This window comes from Rhinatrema bivittatum, chromosome 1, assembly GCF_901001135.1.
Source record: "Rhinatrema bivittatum chromosome 1, aRhiBiv1.1, whole genome shotgun sequence".
Taxonomy (NCBI): Eukaryota; Metazoa; Chordata; class Amphibia; order Gymnophiona; family Rhinatrematidae; genus Rhinatrema; species Rhinatrema bivittatum.
In genome coordinates, this window is record NC_042615.1 from 725606507 (window position 1) to 725631383 (window position 24877).

The following is a 24877-nucleotide window of genomic DNA, read 5'->3' on the forward strand; positions in this document are numbered from 1 at the left end:
TGGGGCAATAGGAGCTCACAGCGGCCGTAAAAGCAGACAGATGGGGGGGCCGCGGTAGCCTAGGGATATCCCGACAGCCAGAAGAAAGGCTTGAGTGCTGTGGCATATTTTTATAAAAAATGTTTGCTGCTTCAATGCGGCTGAGAAGGCAGCAGCAGCACTGGAAAATCTGCCACTGCGAAATTAAAGTGGAACACGGCATTGGGGCTCTAAGTAAAGTGTGTGTGAGTGACAGAGACTGGGCATGGAGGTGACTGGGGTGTGTGAGAGACAGAGACTGGGCAAGGAGGGTGACTGGGGTATGTGAGAGACAGAGACTGGGCAGGGAGGTGACTGGGGTGTGTGAGAGACAGAGACTGGGCAGGGAGGTGACTGGGGTGTGTGTGAGTGACAGAGACTGGGCATGGAGGTGACTGGGGTATGTGAGAGACAGAGACTGGGCAGGGAGGTGACTGGGGTTTGTGTGAGTGACAGAGTCTGGGCATGGAGGTGACTGGGGTATGTGAGAGACAGAGACTGGGCAGGGAGGTGACTGGGGTGGGTGTGAGTGACAGAGACTGGTCAGGGAGGTGACTGGGGTGTGTGTGAGTGTCAGAGACTGGGCAGGGAGGTGACTGGGGTGGGTGTGAGTGACAGAGACTGGGCAGGGAGGTGACTGGGGTGGGTGTGAGTGACAGAGACTGGTCAGGGAGGTGACTGGGGTGTGTGTGAGTGACAGAGACTGGGCAGGGAGGTGACTGGGGTATGTGTGAGTGACAGAGACTGGGCAGGGAGGTGACTGGGGTGGGTGTGAGTGACAGAGACTGGGCAGGGAGGTGACTGGGGTGTGTGTGAGAGACGAGACTGGGCAGGGAGGTGACTGGGGTGTGTGTGAGTGACAGAGACTGGGCAGGGAGGTGACTGGGGTGTGTATAAGAGACAGAGACTGGGCAGGGAGGTGACTGGGGTGTGTGTGAGTGACAGAGACTGGGCAGGGAGGTGACTGGGGTGTGTATAAGAGACAGAGACTGGGCAGGGAGGTGACTGGGGTGTGTGTGAGAGAGAGACAGAGACTGGGCAGAGAGGTGACTGGGGTGTGTGTGAGAGACAGAGACTGGGCAGGGAGGTGACTGGGGTGTGTATAAGAGACAGAGACTGGTCAGGGAGGTGACTGGGGTGTGTGTGAGAGACAGAGACTGGGCAGGGAAGTGACTGGGGTGTGTGTGAGAGAGAGACAGAGACTGGGCAGGGAGGTGACTGGGATATGTGTGTGAGACAGAGACTGGTCGTAGGTTTTAAATGGTGTGTGTGTGACTGGTGGACCCTAAAGAAGAGGACCGTAAGGACAGAGCTTCAGCAGCCGCTGCTGCTCCTGGAATGTACTTTCAAGGGAAAGGAGTAGGAGAGTTGCTGGAGAGGGTAATTAAAGCTGGCGTTTTAAGTTTATTTTTCTTGATTGACTGCTATTTTAATGATAGAGTATTATGTGTTTTGAAATATTAATGATAGAGTATTATGTGTTTTGAAATATTTTATTGATATTTGGACAATTTTTAATAATTTTTATGAGTTTTAATTGTTTGATGTTATTCTGTCCATCAGCTATTTTGAAACATTTATTAATATAGTTTTTCAGGTACTTGGCTTGTTCTGTTTTCCTAATAGGAGGTGTATTGGTGTTTAGGACCTGATTTAATATTTGTAGTGTTGCCTTTTCATAGATAGGGTTGTTATGTGTTCCATAATGCAGGTGTAACTTTGTGCAGATTAATTTCTGTGCATTATTGCAGATCCCTGGGACTGTTAGGTGCTATATTTCTCTTTCCATTTCTCCAGGTTTGCACTTCATGCGGTGGCTTTTTTTGGTTTTCTATTCCAGTTTGTCTCCATATTTATAATGTGTGGTTTTTCTGTACTTGGTGAAGGTAAGAGGTTCTGTGTATGTGCCCGAGGTGAGGTATTTTACTAGCATATAGGCAATTGTTTCAATCTTAATTGTTGTGTTTTCTCAATAGAATATGCATTAGTGGTAACTTTTCATGAGGAAGGCTATTGTGCCTGGTAGTAAAGGAAGTTTGTTTTGCTTTTTCTGAGATGTCATCAGAACCAGAATATCTTTTTTTTTTTTTTTTTTGCATGGTGAGTTCTATGGGTGATGCCCTAGTTTTGCTCTGCATCCATTGTTAGGGGTCAAGAGGTCAAGCCCCGTGACGGGTCACGCCCCGTGACGGTCATATGTTTAGTGTGTTATGCATGTGGGAACCATCTGTCAGGTGTGTCCCAGCCGAAAAAAGGTTGAGAACCACTGCTCTAAATGATTGCAGAATGAATTGATGGTAATGTGCCAAGCAATAAAATGTGTGATGATCCCGCTTTAAATACAATTTTTTTTTTTTTAATAAAATACAGGCACTGTAGTGACTGAACTTATCTGAGTGTATATCTACCAAAGAATGTTACTTGACATTTACTACTCTTAAATAAATATGATATATGGGAGTTAGTTGAAAGGGGGATGTTTTGACCCACCAGAATAAAGTAAGGCCATTCTTGTACAGAATGTGAGACACGTTTTTTGTACTTTGCACAGGTGGATCAAGGTCTGGTAATTTATGATCACACAGACAGTGAGGCTACGGGCTGGAGTGCAGATGACCACTTCACGTTCACCGTCTCCTCTCCACCAGCAGTGCTCGATCCCCAGGTGTTTTTTGTCACCATTTCATATGACATCAATGGACCTGATCAGCCTTCTCGTCTTCTTGTAAATACAGGTAAGGCTGCTGCTCAGAGCTTAATGTTTGAGTTCTTGGTATTGTACTTTAGTTGAGGCAGCTGGTCTGTGCGCCAGAAGACGGACATGACAGAAAATGTTTTTCCAATGGGAATGAGATTAGCATAGAGCTACAGAGCCTTTCAACAAGTTCACTGAAGACAAATCCAGCTCAGATTGGTAGTGACTAAAAGACATTAGAATTTTATAACAATTTGGTGGCCTGCCTGGGTGAAATAAATTGGCAGTCTCAGCACAGTTCCAATTGTCATGTCCTCAGCACCAAAACTAGCATCACAGTTTGGCGCTGATTGGCATTACTGTTGGCAGTTTCAGCAGAGAGGCCAAAGATAGCAAGGCTTGGAGGCTCAATTACCATTCTAGAGGCGATCCCTCCAGAGCAGGACTGAAGCATACTGGCAGGACACGGTACAGATGCACTTTTGTCTATGTTCTACCTGTAATGTGGATAAACAGAGAACTTCCGTTTTCAGTGCTGTCAGTCTTTCAATTTTCATGAACACCAAAATAAAAATAAACAATTTCCTTAAATCGGTGAATCTTAAAACATCTACCTCTGGTGTTTACATATTGCTAAGTAATTTGGTGTTAGGGAGAGGCTGTTTACTATTAGTATAGATATTAAGAATGATTTCAAATTCTTTGATATTGCAAGCACTCTTGTGAAGTAAAATGTCTTTTAATTTCATATTTTATTAAAGAATGCCCTATTAATTTTGTACTAGGTTCTGTCGTACAAGAGGGAGAAAAAGTCTTAATTGACAAATCTAAGTTGGATGCATCAAATCTCCTGGTGAAGTTGCCAGAATCCCAGCGCTTCTTATATGAAGTTTGGTATCAAGTGACATCATTGCCAAAGCATGGCATGATTGTTGTAGGAGAGCGAAATATTACAAAGGAAAAACCCAACTTCTCACAATATATACTTGATAAATTTGGAATCACATACTTGCATGATGGATTGGAGTCTCTCACTGATAACTTTACCTTTGCTGTTTGGCCAAACTTAAAGAGCAAGTCTGCAACAAGACCAGACAGTGGAGTTGTTGAAGAAGTGTTTAATATCACCATCTTTCCAGTGAATGACCAAATTCCAGAGATAAAGACCAAAGCACTGCATTTGCAGGTCCTGCAAGGAAATATGGTAGCACTTGGACCAGAAAACTTGAAAGTTGAAGACCAAGACAATACAGCAGATGAGATTAAATACACAATCATTAGTAATCCTAACAATGGCTATTTAGCAACACAAAATAATCTGAATATGTCAATTCAGCATTTTACACAAGCTGATATCAACAGTGGCAAAATATGGTTTATCCAAGATGGAAGTTCAGCCTCTGGTGTCTTTTACTTTAGTGTGACGGATGGCAAACATCGACCATTATATAAGCTTTTCAACCTTGAAGTTACACCCATTTTAATCACTCTGACCAATTTTACTGATCTGATCCTTCAACAAGGGCAGTCTTTCATCACTCTTAATAATACCCACTTATCAGCTACAACAAATGGAAAAGGTGCTAAAATAAGTTACAATATAATCAAGTCACCCAAATTTGGTCAGCTTTTGATTGAAAGAGAACAGGTTACTGAGTTTGAACAAAGAGATTTAGATCTAGCAAGACTGACATACCATATGACAGATTTCAGTGCATCTCATGATATATTTGAGTTTACATTGTTCACCTCTGAAAGTAATCTTACTGGACAGGTCATGAACATCATTGTAAAACCTCTAATGAAAGTTGCAAAAGATCTGAAAATTCCAACTGAAATTTTATATAAATTGAAGGAAAGGGACCTAGATGTTATGGAATTATCTAATCTGACAAATAGCAGTCCCAGCTTTGAAGTAACAGAACCTCCTGTTTATGGAAGGCTTGTGAAGAGGTCTCATCATGATGCCACATTTAATGCAATAAGTGTGTTCACCCAAAATGACATTGCAAGAGGCCTCTTATTACTTGATGTGAATGCTAATATGACAGGTATTGATATGCTAAATGATTCATTCTCATTTATCCTTAAAGCAGATAACGTGCAACCTGCAATAGGTTCCTTTATGTATACCATAGTGCCATTTGATCCGTTGCTTATAGAGGATTTTACAACCAGCAGGCCATTTTCAACCAGCACAGTTGCCATAGGGAATCATATTACTTTACAGGAACGGCCATTAGTCTCTACAAAAGATGAGATTAATACAACAGTACCTGTGCAAAAGTGGGGGAAAAGAAACCGCTGGGGCAGTCCAGACAAAGTTTCTTTACTTACTCAGGAAGCAGCAACCAGTTCGTCCCAGAAAGAGACCTCAACAAAAGGAATTATCAGAACCCAGGCTAATGAAAGTAGCAAATATCTGTCCATTGTGATTGCACTTGCAGTTCTTGCTTCTCTATTCATCGTTGCTATTGTTTCCGTCTGTTGTTTCCTTATGTGTCGCAAAGTGGGACAAACTAAGCCGCCCATCAAATGCCAAACGCACACTGCCCCTAACAGTACTGGTCTTTCTAAAGAGAGGAGTTTGCCTGTTCCTGCTATTAAAGTGACTCTTCCAAGAAGTACTGAGAACTGTGGAGTTCCTCCATCAGTCGCCCTAAGGCATGATCTGTTATCTGCCTCTGCTGCTCCAGCTGAGAAAAATAAGCTGCACGGCAGCTGGGCCAATGTAGAACCCGAGGTGGTCCAACGTTGTCAAACAATTAACCCAGCTTTAAGACACAATCAGTACTGGGTCTAGAGAGCTACTATTCTTCCTTGAACTTTCTTTTAACCACTTGAACATATTTTTGTAAATGATGTACATTTTTAAAATTGAATCAGATTTCTACATAATTATTTATATTGTGATTTAATTGAATTTAGTGGTATTTTATATATGTTATGTTAACCTTTTAAGGGATGTGATAGCTTGCCATCTGTATGTGGCAATTTTTACTGCACATTTTTTCTAATTTACATGAAATGTATTTTTCACAAAACACATTGAAAATGTTATTGCCATGTCTGCTGTGGGGAGCCAAAATGCCACTGCTTCGCAAAAAAACCAGCATAACAAAGATGCAGCTTTCTTAAATCAAGAGGTACAATTGATTTTTATTCTTAGAATTAAAAAGTCTATATATTCAAATTTGGAAGTATTCTTCCAAAGACCCTCCGTTTTAAAGAAAATATTTTTCATAAGTTAGTCACCTTTATTCTCTTGGAGGCTGTTTGAAGTAAAATACCAAGGACCTATTTACATCAGCTTTTGGGGGCGGATTTTCAGAGCCCTGCTCGCCTAAATCCGCCCAAAACCGGGCGGATTTAGGCGAGCAGGGCCCTGCGCGCCGGTGAGCCTATTTTACATAGGCCTACCGGCGCGCGCAGAGCCCCGGGACTCGCGTAAGTCCCGGGGTTCTCCGAGGGGGGCGTGTCGGGGGGCGGGCCCGGTCGTCGCGGGTACGGGGGCGTGGCTACGGCCCGGGGGCGTGGCCGCGCCCTCCGGACCCGCCCCCAGGTCGCGTCCCGGCGCACAGGAGGCCCGCTGACACGCGGGGATTTCCGCCTCCCTCCGGGAGGCGGAAATCCCCCGACAAAGGTAAGGGGGGGGGGCTTAGACAGGGCCGGGGGGGTGGGTTAGGTAGGGGAAGGGAGGGGAAGGTGAGGGGAGGGCAAAAGGAAGTTCCCTCCGAGGCCGCTCCGATTTCGGAGCGGCCTTGGAGGGAACGGGGGTAGGCTGCGCGGCTCGGCGCGCGGCGGCTATACAGAATTGATAGCCTTGCGCGCGCCGATCCAGGATTTTAGTGGATACGCGCGGCTCTGCGCGTATCTACTAAAGTCCAGCGTACTTTTGCTTGCGCCTGATGCGCCAGCAAAAGTAGGCCTATTCGCATAGTTTGAAAATCTACCCCTTGGTGTACAGGAACACCACAAAAAGCTGTACGGGGAAAAACGAAACTTAGAGAACACTGAAAGTGCAATTTGTAGATGAAGCTGTTAATGCTATTCCTTTCTGGTTATCCTACCATTTGAAACTCAGCGTTCCAACATTAACCATAAACAACTGTGTAAACCAACTGTGCCCTGATATTTTGATCATAGGTCTTACTAACACCATAGGTGTCTGCAGAAAAAGAACTAGCGTATACAGTCTGCCCAGTTGTTCCCGTCTACATTGCTATGGATCTTTCCAAGCTACTAGCCATAGAAGCATAACTTCTTTCAGGATATCGATTTATCTGGTCAGATTTTGATTTCATCTTTCTTGGTTCTGTATCCCTCTTTCCACATGCAGGATCCCATACTTATTTTATTTATTTGAAAACTTTTATATACCGGTATTAGTATGCATACATCATACCGGTTCACATTGTAACTAATAGGCTGAAATTACAATCAACAGGGAGGAATATACATAGAGCAGAAGGCATTGAAATTAAAGCATTAAAACTGTAACGGGCTATTTACAGGTCTATATATAAAGGCTTAAACAAGTTACTTACAGGAGTCTATATACAAATGGGTTCAATTTAGGTAGGGGCTGGGAGGGGGGAGGGGGGGTGAAGATTAATCTGGGTAGGCTTGTCAGAAGAGCCACGTTTTAAGTTTTTTTCTGAACTTGGAGTAACATGGCTCCAGCCTGAGCTTGGTAGGGAGGGCGTTCCATTGTTTGGGGCCTGCAATGGATAGTGCGCGATCCCTAGTAGCGGAGAGGTGGGCTTTTTTTAAAGGGGGAATAGAGAGGGTGCCTTTGTTGACAGATCGAATGGGTCGTTCAGAGCGTATGGGACAAAAGGGTTCATCAAGCCAGTTAGAGTTGTAAGAGTGGATGGATTTGTGTACTATGGTTAAGATTTTAAAGAGAATTCGGGATGCGATGGGGAGCCAGTGGAGTTCTTTGAGTATGGGAGTGATGTGATCAGCTTTCCGTGAGTTGGTGATGACCCTGGCGATAGCATTTTGGAACATTTGTAAGGGTTTGGTAGTGGAGGAGGGTAGACCGAGGAGGAGGGCATTACAGTAGTCAAGCTTTGAGGAAAGGGTAGCTTGGACGACAGTGCGGAAATCATGATAGTGGAGGAGGGGTCTGAGTTTCTTCAGAATATTGAGCTTGAAGAAACCTTCTTTGAGGATGGAGTTGATCTGTTTTTTTAGATTGAGTTGTTGATCTAGAATTACCCCAAGGTCTCTTACAGTAGGTTGGGACATTATGGTGCTGAAAGCTGGGTCGTTGGAGATCAGGGGTTTAGGAGGGAGGTGAGGAGAGATAAGGAGCAGCTCTGTTTTGGAGGAGTTTAGTGCGAGGTGGATGTTGGTGAGGAAGTCATTTATGTCCATACTTGATCTAATACTCAGCTACCCATCCTCATATCTTGCATCCAAACGTTGTAATAATCTAAGCAGTTACCAGAACAAGAGAGGTGGTTGCCCAGTTATTCCTGTCTGCCCTGCAAAGATCTATCCCATCTGCCAGCTGTAGAGCATGAGTGCTAGTTAGGATGGCATTCCTTAATGCTGGGTTCCCCAAACTACAGCCCACAGACAGGACCCAGCCTGTGAAGCTCATTTTTCCAGTCCACCAAGCATTTTCTTCCTGTGGCCACATTTGGCCCATAGAGAAAGTTTTTTATTTCTCTTCAGGTGCGTTGGTGACAGCTGTGGCAGAAAGACTGACGGGGTCTTCCCAAGCCCCACTAGTGGGGAAAAGAGCAGCATGCGAGCACCATGAGAGGCTTCTAAGAAAACTAAAAAGTCATGGGATAGGAAGAAATGTCCATTGGTGGACTGCAAACTGGTTAAAAGAAAGGAAACCGAAAATAGGAGTAAATGGTCAGTTTTCTCAGGGAGAGAGAGAAAGAGTGGAGTGCCTCAGGGATCTGTACTCGGACCGATGCTTTTAGATATGTTTAGAAATGATCTGCAAAGAGATATGATGAGGGAAGTGATGACATTTTCAGATAACACAAAACTATTCAGAGTAGTTAAATCACAAGTGGATTGTGATAAATTGCAGGAGAACCTTGCCAGACTGGAAGATTAAGTTTCATCTGCCATTTATTTGGATGCTCAATGTGGGCAAAAGGAAAAATGATGCATATAGGGAGAAATAACCCATGCTGTAGTTACACAATGTTAGGTTTCATATCATTTATTTATTTAAAATAATTTTTATCCTGCTTATAACACTCCAGGAGTTACCACCCAGGAAAAAGATCTAGGCATAATAGTGGATAATACATTGAAATTGTTGGCACAGTGTGCTGTGGCAGTCAATAAAGCAAACAATATTAGGAATTAAGAAAGGAATGGTGAATAAAATGGAGAATGTCATAATGCCTCTGTATATTGCTATGGTGAGATTGCACCTTGAGTACTCTGTGCAATTCTAGTCACTGCATCTCAAAAAAGATAAAGTTGACTGGAGAATCTACAGAAAAGGGGATGGAACAGCTTCCTTGTGAAGAAAGGCTAAAGAAGTTAGGGCTGCTCAATCTGGGAGAAAAACATATAAGGAGGGATATGATACAGGTCTATAAAATCATGAGAGGACTAGAATGGGTAAATGTGAATCTGTTATTTACTCTCAGTTAATACAAGGACTAGGGGGCAGTCCATAAAGTTAGCAAATCTTATATTTAAAACAAATAAGAGAAAATTCTTTTTCACACTATGTACAATTCAGCTCTGTAATTCATTATCAGAGGATGTGGTTAAGTCAGTTAGTGTAGCTGGGTTTAAAAACGGTGTGGACAAGTTCCTGGAGGAGAAGTTGACTTAGGGGCGGATTTTAAAAGCCCTGCTCGCGTAAATCCGCCCGGATTTACGTGAGCAGTGCCTTGTGCGCCGGCGCGCCTATTTTCCATAGGCCTGCCGGCGCGCGCAGAGGCCCGGGACTCGCGTAAGTCCCGGGGTTTTTTGTCGGGGGCGTGGCGGGGGCGGGGCTGATCGCAGCGTTTTGGGGGCGGGACGCGGCATTTCGGGGGCGGGCCCGGGGGCATGGTTTCGGCCAGGGGTGGTCCGGGGGCATGGCCGTGCCCTCCGGAACCGCCCCCGGGTTGCGTCTCGGCGCACCAGCAGCCCGCTGGCGCGCGTGGATTTACTTCTCCCTCCAGGAGGTGTAAATCCGTGGACAAAGGTAGGGGGGGGTTTAGATAGGGCCGGGGGGGTGGGTTAGTTAGAGGAAGGGAGGGGAAGGTGAGGGGAGGGCGAAAGAGAGTTCCCTCCGAGGCCGCTCCGATTTCGGAGCGGCCTCGGAGGGAACGGAGGCAGGCTGCGCGGCTCGGCACGCACCGACTGCCCAAAATCGGCAGCCTTGCGCGCGCCGATCCAGGATTTTATAAGATACGCGCGGCTACGCGCGTATCTTATAAAATCCAGCGTACTTTTGTTTGCGTCTGGTGCGCCAACAAAAGTACGCAAACGCGCATTTTTTAAAAATCTACCCCTTAGGGAATAGCCACTGCTAATTACCAGCATTAGTAGCATGGGATCTATTTAAAGTTTGGGTACTTGCTGAATACTTGTATCCTGATTGGCCACTGTTGGAAACAACAGCAGGGGAGAAGAAAAACTGTTACTTCACACATCCAGCAGAGCTCTCTGCTTAAACGGCAGGGGAGAAGAAAAACTGATACTTCACGCATATCCAGCATAACTTCAACGGCAGGGGAGAAGAAAAAAGGATTCACACTCACAAAGCGGGGAGTAGCTGGCTTGTTACGGCGGTTACTACCCCAAACCAAATGTGCCTGATACTTCACTTTCGATGCATATCCAGCATAGCTCTCTGCTTCAACGGCAGGGGAGAAGAAAAAAACTGATACCTCACGCATATCCAGCATAGCTCCCTGCTTCAACGGCAGGGGAGAAGATAAACAACCAATAAGGGCTGTATAACATAATCTGGGTAAAAACAAATAAGCATGGGTGTAGCTTGCTTATTGTGGCGGTTACTACCCCTACTACCTCTAACTAATCAAGCTAGATATTTCACTTGGATGCAGCTCCATCACTGCTCTCTACATTGGTGGCGGGGGTGGAAGGGAATTAGAACCAAGAGCTAAGAGAAACAGATAAGTATGAGAGAAAAAATGAGGGAAGCTTGCTGGGCAGACTGGATGGGCCGTTTGGTCTTCTTCTGCTGTCATTTCTATGTTTCTATATGTTTCTATAAGATCCTGGGCTTGATGGACCCTTGGTCTGAACCAGTATGGCAACTTCTTATGTTCTTAAGGACCCATGGTGCATAAGAGAGCTGCTGCTGAGAGGCCAGGCCTCATCAGCAGTAGAACAGCAGGAAAGATTGTGGTGAATGACAGAGCCACTTGCGTAGAGGCCAGAACCCACCAGCAGGCAAAGAGTATCAAGGACTGCAGAAATGAGAGCTGCTGGTAGGGAAGCCAAGTCCCACCAGTGGGAGAAGATCAGGCAGGGGAAGATCAAGAAGATGCTGAGGTGGGGGGCCGGGAGGTAAGAGGGGAAGGAGCGAGTAGGAAAATTAAAGAGCGAGGGTTGAGAGATAGTAGAGGGAAAGGAGTGAGTAGGACTGGAATGAGGGGTGAAAGTTATGTGAGGGGATGGGCTGAGAGAGAAAAAAGGAAGGAGGGGGGAGAGGTGAGTAAAATGAAAGGATGGATAAGAACATAAGTTGCCATACTGGGTCAGACCAAGTGTCCATCAAGCCCAGCATCCTGTTTCCCAATCCTGGCCAATCCAGGATGCAAGCCCCTGGCAAGTACCCAAACATTAAATAGATCCCATGCTACTAATGCTGGTAATATTCAGTGGCTAATTCCCTAAGTCAGCTTGACTAATTTCAGTTTATAGACTTGTCCTCCAGGAACTTGTCCAAACCTTTTTTAAACCCAGCTAAGTTTACTGCCTTTACCATATCCTCTGGAAACAAATTCCAGAGCTTAATTGTGCATTGAGTGAAAAAAGAATTTTCTCCAATTTGTTTTAAATGTTCTATTTGCTAACTTCATGGAGTGCCCCTAGTCCTTCTATTATCTGAAAGAGTAAATAAACAATTCACATTTACCTATTCTAGTCCTCTCATTATTTTTTAGACCTCTGACATATTCCCCTTCAGGCATCTTTTCTCCAAGACTGAACAGCCCTAACCTCTTCAGCCTTTCCTCATAAGGGAGGCGTTCCATTCCCTTTATCATTTTGATCACCCTTCTCTGTACCTTCTCCAGTGCATCTATATATTTTCTGAGCTGTGGCAACGAGAATAAAACACAGCACATCTACCGGCTCACCTTTATCCACCTGTTTATTAACCCCTTCAAAAATATAGCAGATTTGTGAGGCAAGACGTCTGTTGGGTAAATCCAGGCTGACTGTGTCCCATTAAACCAGTGGTTCTCAACCCTGTCCTGGGGACCCCCCCAGCCAGTCGGGTTTTCAGGATATCCACAATGAATATGCATGAGAGAAAATTTGCATGTTATGGAGGCAGTGTATGCAAATTTTCTCTCATGCATATTCATTGTGGATATCCTGAAAACCCGACTGGCTGGGGGGGGGTCCCCAGGACAGGGTTGAGAACCACTGCATTAAACCATGTTTGTCTATATGTTCTGTGACTTTGTTCTTTAGAATAGTTTCCATGATTTTTCCTAGTGCTGAAGTCAGGCTCACCGGTCTATATTTTCCCAGATTGCTTCTGGATCTCTTTTTAAATATTGGGGTTACATTACTAGTAATAGATCTGATATTTCATTTTTTAGTTCTTTCAAAACCCTGGGTGTATAGCATCTGGTCCATCTATTTGCTACTCATCAGTTTTGTCAATCTGGCCTACTACATCTTCCAGGTTCACTGTGATTTGTTTCAGATGTGAAGGAGATGAGAAGGGAAAAGTAAGTACCTCAACTCACGCCTTGGGGCAGAGGAAGGAGAAGGCAGGGGGCAGTGTTCCCTTGAAAAGTTTGGGGTTCCCTGTTTTAAATCTGTCAATTTTTGTTTTATTCCTCCTTGGTTCTCGTCACCATTCTGTGTAGATGAACATACAGAATCCCATACTTAAGTCAAACATCCATTCCCTCTTACCCATAGCTTACATCTAAGGCAAACATTCGGGCCGATGCAGTAAAGTGCGCTCAGCCTGAGCGCACTATTAGCCCCCAATTGGCCACGCGTTTTCCACGCGCTATTTTTACCCCTTATACAGTAAGGGGTAATAGCGCGTGGAAAACGCGCGGCCAACCCCCCCCGAAACTAATAGTGCCCGCAACATGCAAATGCATATTGATGGGCCTATTAGTCATTCCTGCACGATACAGAAAGTAAAATGTACAGGGAAGCCGCACATTTTAATTTCGGCTGGCACTGGGAAAGTGTACAGAAAAGCAGAAAAAACTGCTTTTCTGTACACCCTCCAACTTAATATCATAGCGATATTAAGTCGGAGGCCCCAAAAATTAAAAAAAAAATTAAAAGTTAAAAAAATCGGCCCGTGGGTTGGAAGATGGACGCTCAATTTTGCCGGCATCCGTTTTCCGAACCCGTGGCTGTCAGCAGGTTCGAGAACCGACGCTGATAAAATTGAGCATCGGCTGTCAAACCCGCTGACAGCCGCCGCTTCTGTCAAAAAGGAGTCGCGCCTCCTTTTACCGCGGGCCCTAATTTGCATATGGGCCGATACTGAATTGCGCGCCCAGGACACTGGCCTGTGCGCGCGTCAGGAGAGCGGGCGTTTGCCGGCTCTCCTGCGACATTTACTGTATCGGCCCGATTGTAATAATCAAAACAACTACCAAAACTAGAGAGGCTGTTGTCAAACCTTTGGCCTCATAGGTTCTCCTTAGCTTAGCTGAACAGTACCCAGTCACGACCAACCTGCTATTGCTGACTCGGTTTTCTAGGGCACTCTAGCCTGCTGATTCCAACCTAGCTACTCCATGGCTTGTAGTATCATTTGTCATCCAGCCTATCCTTTATCCTTATCTCTTCCCTTTCCTCTTGTGAAGGATGGATTGTTTGTGGTACTGCAACCTTTTAAACCTGTTCTACCACTCTCATAGAATGACAGCAGACAAGGAACATCAGGCCCATCCAGACTGTCCCATCTTTCTCATGGCACAATACCACAGAACCCCAGCTGATCTCAAGCCTCCCTGTTACCTTTTTGCCACTTGGGCAGGACTTTCCAAACTCTGTTGTGACTGTTTATTTCCGTGAACAACCAGACGTCCTTAGTCCTTTTATACTGTTTCATTACAAGTTGCAATAATGGAAACACCATATTATTTTGATGTTTTAAATCCATTCTGAGCATGAATAATTTATTGGGGAATCTTCTCTTTCTCTCTGCTTCCTCAGCTTACCTTGGTTAGAGATCATTAAATAAGTTTATTCCGATCAAGCAAGATGGATCAATTAACTTCTCTGTTTTCATAAGCATAAGGAACACTAGAAATGGAGTTTTTCACCAACTTGCTTGCTTACATTTAATTTGGCTGGATGGGGAAATAACTCAGGGAGCTCAGGATGCTGTGTTTTAACAGGCTGCATTAATGTGGCTTGATTAGCAGGGAAAATGTATTGCAATTTTTTTCTTTTTGGTGCTTTGTTACTTTATATGTTTAAAAAAATCCACTATATGAATACTACTTGTGTCTTCCTGTATAACATGATGTCCGTTATTAAGAGGTTTCTTCTGACCAGATAACCAGCTAATAAAGTCCTGCTGACTATTACTGACTGTTCTGGTGTTTGTGTATGTGAGAAGTGTTTCAGGAAGCCATTCGTTACATATGAGCATATTCAATGTAGTGTGCATTCCTAATCTCAGGCCTCCATTCATGGTAGCTCCTGCCGTATTCCTTCCTTCTTGAACTTGGCCATGCCCTGGCAGTAGTTCCCTGCTGATGCTCCATGCTTTCCTCAGGTGGCCCTAGAGCAGGGTTAACAATAACAGCAGCTCTGTCCTATGTTGTCTTATAGGCCTCTCAGCTGCCTAGATATGAGAGATAGCGTGACCCTTCTTAATACTCAAAGCCTTTATGTCTTGAATGCTGAGGATGATTACCTGGCTGGTTGGCACAGTGGAACAATGCAAAATCAGAAAAATTTAAAATAGACAGTTGAGCAGTAAATCTCAAGGCAAAACCAACTTATTTTTATAAAAGTTTGCAAACTTCTGTTTATGTAATCTACATATTATGAAATATGACAATTCATATTCAGGATATAAAGTGGTCAATCAAGAGAGATAATTCTATCCAATTTATATCCAGTTTTAAGCACTCTACACCTGTTGCTTGCTGGGAAGAATTTGAGCTTTAAGTGGACATTATATAGAGCCAATAACTGATTAGGGCAGGGATGGCCAACTCTGGTCCTCAAGAGCCACAAACAGGCCTGATTTTCAGGATATCTAAAATGACTATGCATGAGATGGATTTGCATATGGTGAAGGAAGTGCAGGCAAATCTCTCTCATGCACTTTCATTGCACATCTTGAAAACTAGGACTGTTTGATCACCCCTGGATTAGGGCCACCCTCTCTAAGGAAACTCTGCTTACCTCCTACTGTACAGTAGTGTCTGTTAGAGCACTTTCAACATCCTGTCAGGTCATTATGTATCCCCTCTGTTTTATTCAAAGGCAGCCCTTATGCCGACAGACAAGATAGTGTTAATGGCTTCCATATTCCATGGAGCCCACTATGGGCTCCATGGAATATGGAGCTATAATAAGCACACAAAAAGATTGAATCAATAGAAATTAGAAATTTATGAGCAGAGCACCAATCATTGAGGCTTTAACTTCAGCTATGATTGGGTCTACTGTTCACAAGTTTTGAATTTGTGCTAATTCAACCTCTTAAGTGTGTCTGTGAAAAATATTAGAAATCAGGAAGGAAGCGCATGAACTCATGCAAGATCCCATGTGCCATTCTTGGGCAGATGCCTCAGACCTGGATACAGATTAGACCAGGGGTGCTCAAACCGGTCCTATGGGCCCCCCAGCCAATCCGGTTTTCAGGATATCCCTAATGAATATTCATGAGATTTTACATGCACTACCACCTGGGTTAGTCAGTTATGCTTGTTTGTCTCTTCTGGCATCTACAGCTGAATTTATACTACTTTCAGTTCATCTAATTAACAAGCCACACAGAGAGATCATTTTCATAGGAAAAGAACTGTAGGGTCTGTCTCAGAGGAGGATGGCTTTATAGTACGTTAATTGAAAAAGCAGTACCTGCTGCAGTGTGAAAGAAATGTACCCTCCCTATGTACTAAAGCACAAAGTTCTCTACAAGCATGTAAATGATATGAATTTCATCTAGAAACATAGAAACATGGCTGTAGATAAAGCCCGTATGGCCCATCTAGTCTGACCAGCCGTCCAATTAATTGAGCATCATTTCCTTAGAGGTCCCCTGTAATTATCCCATGCTTTCATAGAAACATATCATAGAAATATAGAAATAGTAATCTAAACACAAATGAGGCAAAGTGAAATAATGAAAATCTTAGAGCTGAGTTTTTCCAGCTACAATGCAAAGCATTCTTCTGCTATAATGAGTCTTAAGGAAAGAGAGCCTTTCTTTCAGACCCTGCCTTGTTTTTTTCTTTTAATGTTCTGGTTGCTGTTGTTTATTTCTACTTGAATTAATGATCTGCTCTTTCTTAAGTGGTGGTTTCATTCCTGTTTTAACAGTTGAGGTTTTGATTGGATGATGCTTTTTTGCCCTCCTAGAAGCCCAGTCCTCATTTGCAGCATTTTTAGAAGGTAAATTTGTCCTGGATACGGAGGCTCGTTCAGTGACACAGCACATTTCATAAAGGGAACAAAAGAAGGGTAAATTCATGCTCCGTGCTGAGAACTGATATAAAGTCTGAAACAAAGTTATAGGTGTCCTGTATCAAAGTTACAGTTTTATTGAGGCAGCATGCAGGACACGTTTTGGGTTTGCCATCAGAAATGCCCACTGTGTAATTAGTTCATTTGCTTTACCCTTGTAAGTGTATATGGCTTAGTACTTACTCCTAAGGGAATTTAAAATTCTGCAAACAAAAATTTAAAATTATGGTCAAAATAACAATATACATGACAGTCTTTAAATAATTCATTTAAAATGTAATACATAAAAAAAGTATTGCTTAACGATGCAGCACTTTAAATATTTTAAACAGAATAGCTTGTTAAATTACTCTCCCCCGTTATGTTCTCCAAGTTCCACACCCTGTTACAATGTAACCCACTTATCTCGTTCATGTAAACCGATGTGATAACACATGTTGAATGTCGGTATATAAAAGCAAATAAATAAATTTCCCTAGAAGTTCACTGTGGGCCGGATTTTATAAGGGTTACGCACATAAGGTACGCGTGTAATCTTTCTAAAACGGCCCTGCGCGCGCCAAGCCTATATTGCATAGGCTTCCGGCGCGCGCCAAGCCCCGGGACCCGCGTCAGTCCCGGGGCTTTCTTGGGGTGGGCGTGTCGGGGGGCGTGATGCGACTGGCGCTTCAGCCGGGGACGGTGCCGCGGGCGTGGTTTCGGCCTGGGGCGTTCCAGGGGCGTGGCCGCGGCCTACGGACCAGCCACTGGACCGGAACATGGCACCGGGCAGCCGGCCCGGCGCGAGCAAAGTTACGCCTGTGACAAAGGTGGGAGATTAGGTAGGGAAAGGGAGAGGAAGGTGGGGGGAGGCGGAAGGAAAGTTCCCTCAGAGGCCGCTCCGATTTCAGAGCGACCTCGGAGGGAACGGGCAGCGCGCGCAAGTTGCACAAATGTGCACCCCCTTGCGCTCGCCGACCCCGGATTTTATAAGATACGCGCGGCTTTCCGCGTATCTTATAAAATCCAGCGTACTTTTGTTCGCGCGCCTGCTATGTTTTAAAATGTACCCCCTGTGTGTGTCTCTTTCACCCTCTCTCCCTACTCCACTGACCAGTCTCCTTTCACTTTGCCCTGTCAGGCCCCAACTCCTCCACCTGCCACTCTCCCCTCCACCTCTAGGCTCAATCCCTTCCAGTTTATCTCCACTTCCAGAGTTTGACCCCTCTCTCAGTATTGCCCTTCACATAGGCTCCCTCTGTCCCTTTCTCTCTCTCTCTCTCACACACACACATACGGACTCTCTCTTTCTATTGCACCTACACTCACCCTTAGACAAGCTCCCTGTTTCTCTTGTGCACCACACATACCCTCATACAGGCTCCCTCCCTCTCCCTATCCCTCTCTCTCTCTTGCACATACACCCTCATACAGGTCCCTCTCTCTGCTGCACACACACACACACACACACACACACACTCTCTCTCTCTCTCTCTCTCACAGGCTCCCTAGGACTTTTCAGCTTGGAGAAGAGACAGCTGACGGGGGACATGATAGAGGTGTATAAAATCATGAGAGGTCTAGAACGGGTAGATGTGAGTCGGTTATTTACTCTTTTGGATAATAGAAAGACTAGGGGGCACTCCATGAAGTTAGCATGTGGCACATTTAAAACTAATCGGAGAAAGTTCTTTTTCACTCAACGCACAATTAAACTCTGGAATTTGTTGCCAGAGGATGTGGTTAGTTCAGTTAGTGTAGCTGTGTTTAAAAAAGGATTGGATAAGTTCTTGGAGAAGTCCATTACCTGCTATTAATTAAATTGACTTAGAAAATAGCCACTGCTATTACTAGCAACACTAACATGGAATAGACTTAGTTTTTCAGTACTTGCCAGGTTCTTATGGCCTGGATTGACCACTGTTGGAAACAGGATGCTAGGTTTGATGGACCCTTGGTCTGACCCAGTATGGCATGTTCTTATGCATACAGGCTACCTATGTCTCTTACACACCTGTGCACACTATCTCCCTCTCTCGCTCATATCCCCCCCCCCCCCAACACACACACACACCCCTAGGCTCCCTCTCTCTCACACACATACACATTCCTTCATACAGGTTTTTTTTCACACAGGCTCACTCTCTCACAAACAAGCACCCTCACACACACCAGCTCCCACTCTCTCACACACATACACATTCGTTCACAATCTCCTCACATAGGCTCCCTCTCCCTGGCACCCATACCCAAGCATCCTCACTTATGCTCTCTCTCTCTCTCACCCCCCCCCCCCCCCCCTGCCTTCCAGGCTCGCAGACTTAAACACACATTCAATCTCTCTGGGACCTGCTCATCTTTGCCGTGAGTGAGATGGTTTCTGCTCGCGGCATGCCTGGGCCTGCTTCATCTTCGCTGCAAGCGGGCTGAGCTCCACTCGTGACACACTGGGGCCTGCTCCATCATTGCTGTGAGTAGGGTGGCCTCAGCTTGCGGCACACTGTGGCCTGTTTCATCTTCACCATGAGCGGGACAGGCTCTGCTCATGGCACACCGGGGCCTGCCAAATTCTGCTGTATTAAATAGGTTGCATATAACTTATTAATTGCTTATTTGCAGAAAAGTTGCGTATAACTTATTAACTGCTTGTTTTTTATATTATCTCAAGTCTAATACATTTCTGCCTCACTAGATTTAAGCTACTACCCTTAAAACCCTGTTGGTTTGGCTTCATATTTTTCTGTAACCTAAACTGTATTCCACTAAAAATAAATATTCCCTTTGTGTTTCTGGCTAAAAGTTATCCAGATAAGTCAGATTTAACTCAATAAGAAAGTGGCATCCTGTGGGCATTGTGGGGTGGGGTTTAGTTAGCGAAATAATTTATCTGGCTAGCTCTGATATTTGGAGTTGGCGAATAACTTATTCAGCTAACTCAAAACATGCATGAAAGCAGGTCTAAAGCTGTCTGGAACTATATACTCGGATAACCTTAGCCTTAATCAGTTATATACAAAAGAATATAGCCAGTTAAGTGCCGAGTTTCAGGTTTAAAAAAAAAAATGTGATTGCCGGCCTTGTGGCCCTATCACTGCACCTCTCGCCCAAGCTCCAAATGCTCTACAGGCAGACGAATGGAGGAGCAGGCTCGAGGCAGGCGGCAGACAGACGAGTTGAGTAGCAGGCTGGAGTCAGGAGACAGGCAGGCAAATCGAGTAGCAGGCTGGAGGCAGGTGGCAGGCAGGCAGGGCAAGTAGCAAACCGAGGTCAGTACCAGAGAGACAGTCCAGAGGTACTACCTGGGAAGACGAAAAGGAGGATGCTGGAACTAGGAAGCAGGAACAAGGCAGGAACAGAACTGGAACAGAAGGATCCTGGAATGAGACTTGGAACAAGACAGGAACAAGTACAGGCGCGGAGACAATCTAGCATAAGGTGACCCGATTGCCAAGGCAAGGAAGTGCAGGCAGGGACTTCCTTATAACAGACTCTCAATCAGGGCGTGCCGTGGAGCTAAGACCCGTCCTTGGCCCTACAAGAGGCTGGGTGATCCGTGTGCGTGCGCACGTAGGGGCGAGGCCAACAGCGTCGAAGATGCCAAGCTCTGGAGTGAGGCCTGGTGCGCAGTAGAAGGCCCGGCGACCGCCACTGCGGGATGCCGGGGCCTGGAAATTCTAGCAGCTGCCACTAGGGAGGCCAACCCTGGAACTGCCGTGGAACCATGAAGGTGAGCAGGCCTGTGCACGGGATGGGTGTGGACGGAGCTTGTAACAGTATCCCCGCCCCCTTCTAGGCCTCCCCCTATGCAGCCGTGGCTTGTCAGGATGAGCACTATGAAAGGCTTTCAGAAGCTCTTTATCAAGGATACTATGGGAAGTTTCCCACGAATTCTCCTCGGCCCCGTAACCCTCCCAGGCTAAGAGGTATTCCCATTCCTCGACGCCACCGAACGTCAAAAACCTCTCTTACCTGGAGGGAGGAGTCAGGTTCAGCAGAGACCCGTGGAGGAGAGGGAACTCTGCGTGAGGGCCAGGAGAGGACCACCGGCTTCAATAAGGACAAATGAAACGTGTTATGGATACCCATGGCACGAGGTAGCTGAAGTTGGTATGATACCGCTCCCACTCTTCGGATTACAGGAAATGGTCCTATGTACTTTGAAGCCAAGCGATGAGAGGGAAGTCTTAGTCGTAAGTGTCGAGCGCTTAGCCACACCTTTTGGCCGGGATGGAAGAGTGGAGCAGGACGTCTATGGATATCAGAGTTACGCTTGGAGCGTTCAGCGGCTTGAGAAAGATGCTCTTTTACTCGGTTCCATACCTGACGAATTGTGTGTGTCATGGATTGTGCCGCTGGAGACGGAACTGTCAAGGGAATAGGAAGAGGCAGGCGGGGTTGCCGTCTGAATACCACAGAAAATGGGGAAACGTTGGTGGCTGCAGCAACAGCTCGGCCCAAGGAAGAAGATCAGACCAATTATCTTGTTAATCATTTACATAGGAGTGGAGGAACGTCTTCAGGGTCTGATTGGTCCCTTTCCACTTGGCCATTGGCCTGTGGATGATAGGCCGATGTATAGCTTAGGGAGATGTTGAACTTCTTACATAGATAACGCCAATACTTGGCAGCAAACTGTGGTCCCCGATTAGAGATGATCTCCTTGGGGAGTCCATGAAGATGAAAGATGTTCTTTAAGAACAGTTTTGCGAGTTCCGGGGCTGAAGGGAGGCCCGGCAGAGGAATAAAGTGACCCATTTTCGAAAAACGGTCGATGATGACCCAAATCACCGTGTTGTTCTGGGAAGGAGGCAGGTCCATAATAAAGTCTGCCGAGATGCTTGACCATGGCTCAGTAGGTGACGGGAGTGGTTGCAGTAAGCCCCAAGGCTTTCCAGTAGACAGCTTCTGCTGAGCACAGATGGGACACGAGTCCACGTAGTTTCGGGAGTCTTGCACCATTATTGGGCCACCAATAGTGTCTTCGTAACATCTCTAAGGTTCTGGCATGGCCCGGATGGCCTGCCAACTTGGAGTCATGAGCCCATTTCAGAATTCGTTCACATAATCTCTTAGGAACAACAGTTTTTCGAGTAAGAACTGTGGTGGTCACGGGAAGGGAAATACAAGCAAGATCAATAATGAAGCTAGGAACTTCAGGGATGTCTTCAGTTTGAATGATCTGGATAGCGCATCAGCGCGAAGATTCTTAGAACCAGGATGGAAACAAAATGTGAAGTTGAATCGTTTGAAGAAGAGTGCCCATCGGGCTTTACGAGGGTTCAGGAGTTGAACCTCTTTCAGATGCTCAAAGTTCTTATGGTCAGTAAACTTGTGTTGCGCCCCTTCCAACCAGGGGCGCCACTCTTGGAGTACCAACTTGACTGCGAGGAGTTCATGGTCACCAACAGTGTAACGCTGTTCCATGGGGGAAAACGTGTGTGAATAGAAAGAGCAGGGAATCAGTTTGCTCTTGGGGGAAAACTGGCTCAAGATGGCTCCTGCGCCAATTGCTGAGGCATCGACCTCCACAACGAAAGGACATGTGGGGTCCGGGTGCTGCAAACAGGGACCAGAGCAGAACGCTTCCTTGATAGTCTGGAAGGCGGCAAGTGCTTTGGGTATCCATATCCGGGTGTTGGCCCCTTTCCTAGTCATAGCAGTAAGTGGGGCTATTAGGAAGGAGTAATTAGCGATGAAGCTCTGGTAATAATTGGTAAAACCAAGAAAACATTGCAAGGCTCGGAGGCCTACTGGCTAGGGCCAGTCGTGGATCCCCTGGACTTTCTCGGGGTCCATGGAAAATCCTCGGTCAGAAATGATGTACCCTAAAACGGGTAAGTGATTACGCTCAAACAGGCATTTTTCCAGCTTGGCGTACAAGTGGTTCTCTCGTTGACATTGCAGTATGATCCTGACATGATCTCTTTGAGATTCCAGGTCTTTAGAAAAGATCAAGATGTTGTCAAGGTATACGACTACGAAGGAGTGCAGAAGATCTCGGAAGACTTCGTTCATAAGGCATTCATAAGGCTTATCTCGGAAGACTTCATTCATAAGGCTATATAATGCTGGAAAAAATCCGTGCCACTTCAAGGCAATCAAACAGTTCACTAATGAGGGGCAATGGGTATCGGTCTTTGCGGGTTATGGTGTTGAGCCCACTGTAATTAATACAGGGGCATAGACTGCCATTCTTCTTGACGAAGAAGAACCCCACACCAGCAGGGGAGTCAGACGGACGGATTAAACCTTTCTCTAGGTTCTCCTTAATATACTCCGACATAGCCTGAGTCTCAGGTTGAGACATCAGGTAAGTTCTGCCTTTGGGAGGCATAGTGCCCTGCAGGATTTCAATAGGACAGTTGAACTTGCATAATGGAAGAAAAGTATCCACTTTCTGCTTCGAGAAGACATCGTGGAAGTCAGAATATTACGGAGGCAAACCAGGTAGGGTAACAGACTTCAGGACAGGAACTACTGGAGATACGGAATGTAAACAAGTCTTCTGGCATTTGGAGCACCATTGTACCAACTGTAACGTTTGCCAGTCGAACTGGGGTTCATGAGCCTGGAGCCAGGGCAGAACCAGAATCATCGGGTGCGTTGATCACTTCAGTACATAGAAAGACATCTCTTCCTCGTGGAGGGTACCCATGGTAAGACGGGCAGTCATTATCTGGTGAGTAATGAGTCCTGGGAGATGATCCCCCTGAATGGAGGCAATGCGGAGACTCACCTCCAATGGTTGGAGGGGATGTTCAAGAGTTTGACAATGTCATCCATAATGAAGGTGCCACTAGCTCCAGTATCCACAAGAGTGGTGGTAGCGAAGGTGTGAGCCTTGATGCCCAGGGACACAGGAAGCAAACATTGAGGGCCAGTTTGGCCAATCCTGTGGGCCAAACTGGCCCACAGGATTAGCCCACAGTTGCGCCCAAGCTCGGGACCCCCACCGGGTTCAGGTGTTGCAGTTTCCCGGTCGTACCGGGTAAGACTGCTTCGATATCCAGAAGTGCCACAGTAAAGGCAAAGACCCTCCTTCCACCAACATAGCTGTTTGGTCGGAGACAAACTACCATGATTCATCTCCATAGGTTCCACCATGGAGGAAGGTGGTGGTGCAGAAGTCTTCACCGGAGGATTGGAGACACTTGTGGGCCGGTGCTATAGGAGAGCGTGGAGCCTTTACTTCTAGGCGTCTTTGCTGGAGATGATGATCAATCCTCCCGACCAGAGAAATCAGGTCCTCTAGAGACGTAGGAGTCTCACGGATGGAGAGCTCATCTTTGAGAGCACAGGAGAGTCCATATAGGAAGATGGCTAGCAGACAATCTTCTTGCCACCCAAGCTCTGTGGCTAGAGTTCGAAACTCCACCGTATACTCGGAGAGGGTCCTTGCCCCTTGACGGAGGTGGAGTAAGTTATGGCTAGTGACAGCCTGGTGGCCTGGGTCTCCGAAGGTCTGCTTGAAGAGAGTGATGAAGTCAGTTAACATAGAAAGAATGGGATCGGAACGTTCCCATAAGGGAGAGGCCCACGCAAGAGCCTTCCCTTCCAAATGAGACAGAATGAAGGTCACCTTAATGATTTCCTTCAAACATAACGAGGGCTGCAGTGCAAACTGCATAAAGCACTGATTAAGGAAGCCATGACAGGACCATGGGTCCCCATTATATCGAGGAGGCACAGGAAGTGCCATAGATGCTTTGGGAAGCATGGTGGCCGAGAAGCCCACAGGATTGGCTAAAGCTGTATCTTGTAGCTGGGAACGAAGTTCTTCCACCGAAGAGGCCAGTATTTCCAAAGCTTGATGATGTTGTTTAACTGTGGCGGCCAAACCTGGTAGGACCCTGGAGGTGGGAGACTCCACCGAGTCCATGGCCTTGGCAACTTGTTGCGCTCAGGGGTGGACCCTTTTCCTATGGCAATGGAGATATGCCTCCTGGTAGGGACCAGGTGGCAACTGCCCCCAGGGGGCAGAGCATGGAAGGAGACAGAGGCTAGGAAGAGCTTCACAACTGGAAGCCCGGGGTCCCCCCGGGAGGAGCCCTTAGGGACCCGGGAGCTTGGACTTAGGTGGGCCTCGCAGGGTCTCCTGGGAGAATGGAGGATCGGCATGCCCACAGACAGAAGAGGAGTGCAGTCAGGTGGAACAAGGAGGACCAGAAGAGTGTAGGTGATGACAAGGCTAGGAACAGAGCCAGAATCTGGAGACGAGGTCAGACTCCAGGAATCAGTCCAAGGAATGGTCAACTAAGCAGAGGTCAGGTACTGGAGGTCAGATGAGATCACAGACAGGCTGGGGTCAGAAGGCAGGCA

General features: G+C 46.1%; 1 protein-coding gene across 1 annotated transcript in view; it reads left to right on the top strand.

Moving 5' to 3' along the window:
- LOC115076154 (chondroitin sulfate proteoglycan 4-like) overlaps positions 1-6127 on the top strand; it is a 99364-nt gene extending 93237 nt beyond the window's left edge. The window contains exons 9-10 of the mRNA XM_029577294.1: positions 2570-2753; positions 3499-6127. Coding sequence (XP_029433154.1) covers positions 2570-2753; positions 3499-5516 — 2202 coding nt within the window. The 3' untranslated portion in view covers positions 5517-6127. The remainder of the gene's footprint in view (positions 1-2569; positions 2754-3498) is intronic.
- Positions 6128-24877: the final 18750 nt, after the last annotated feature.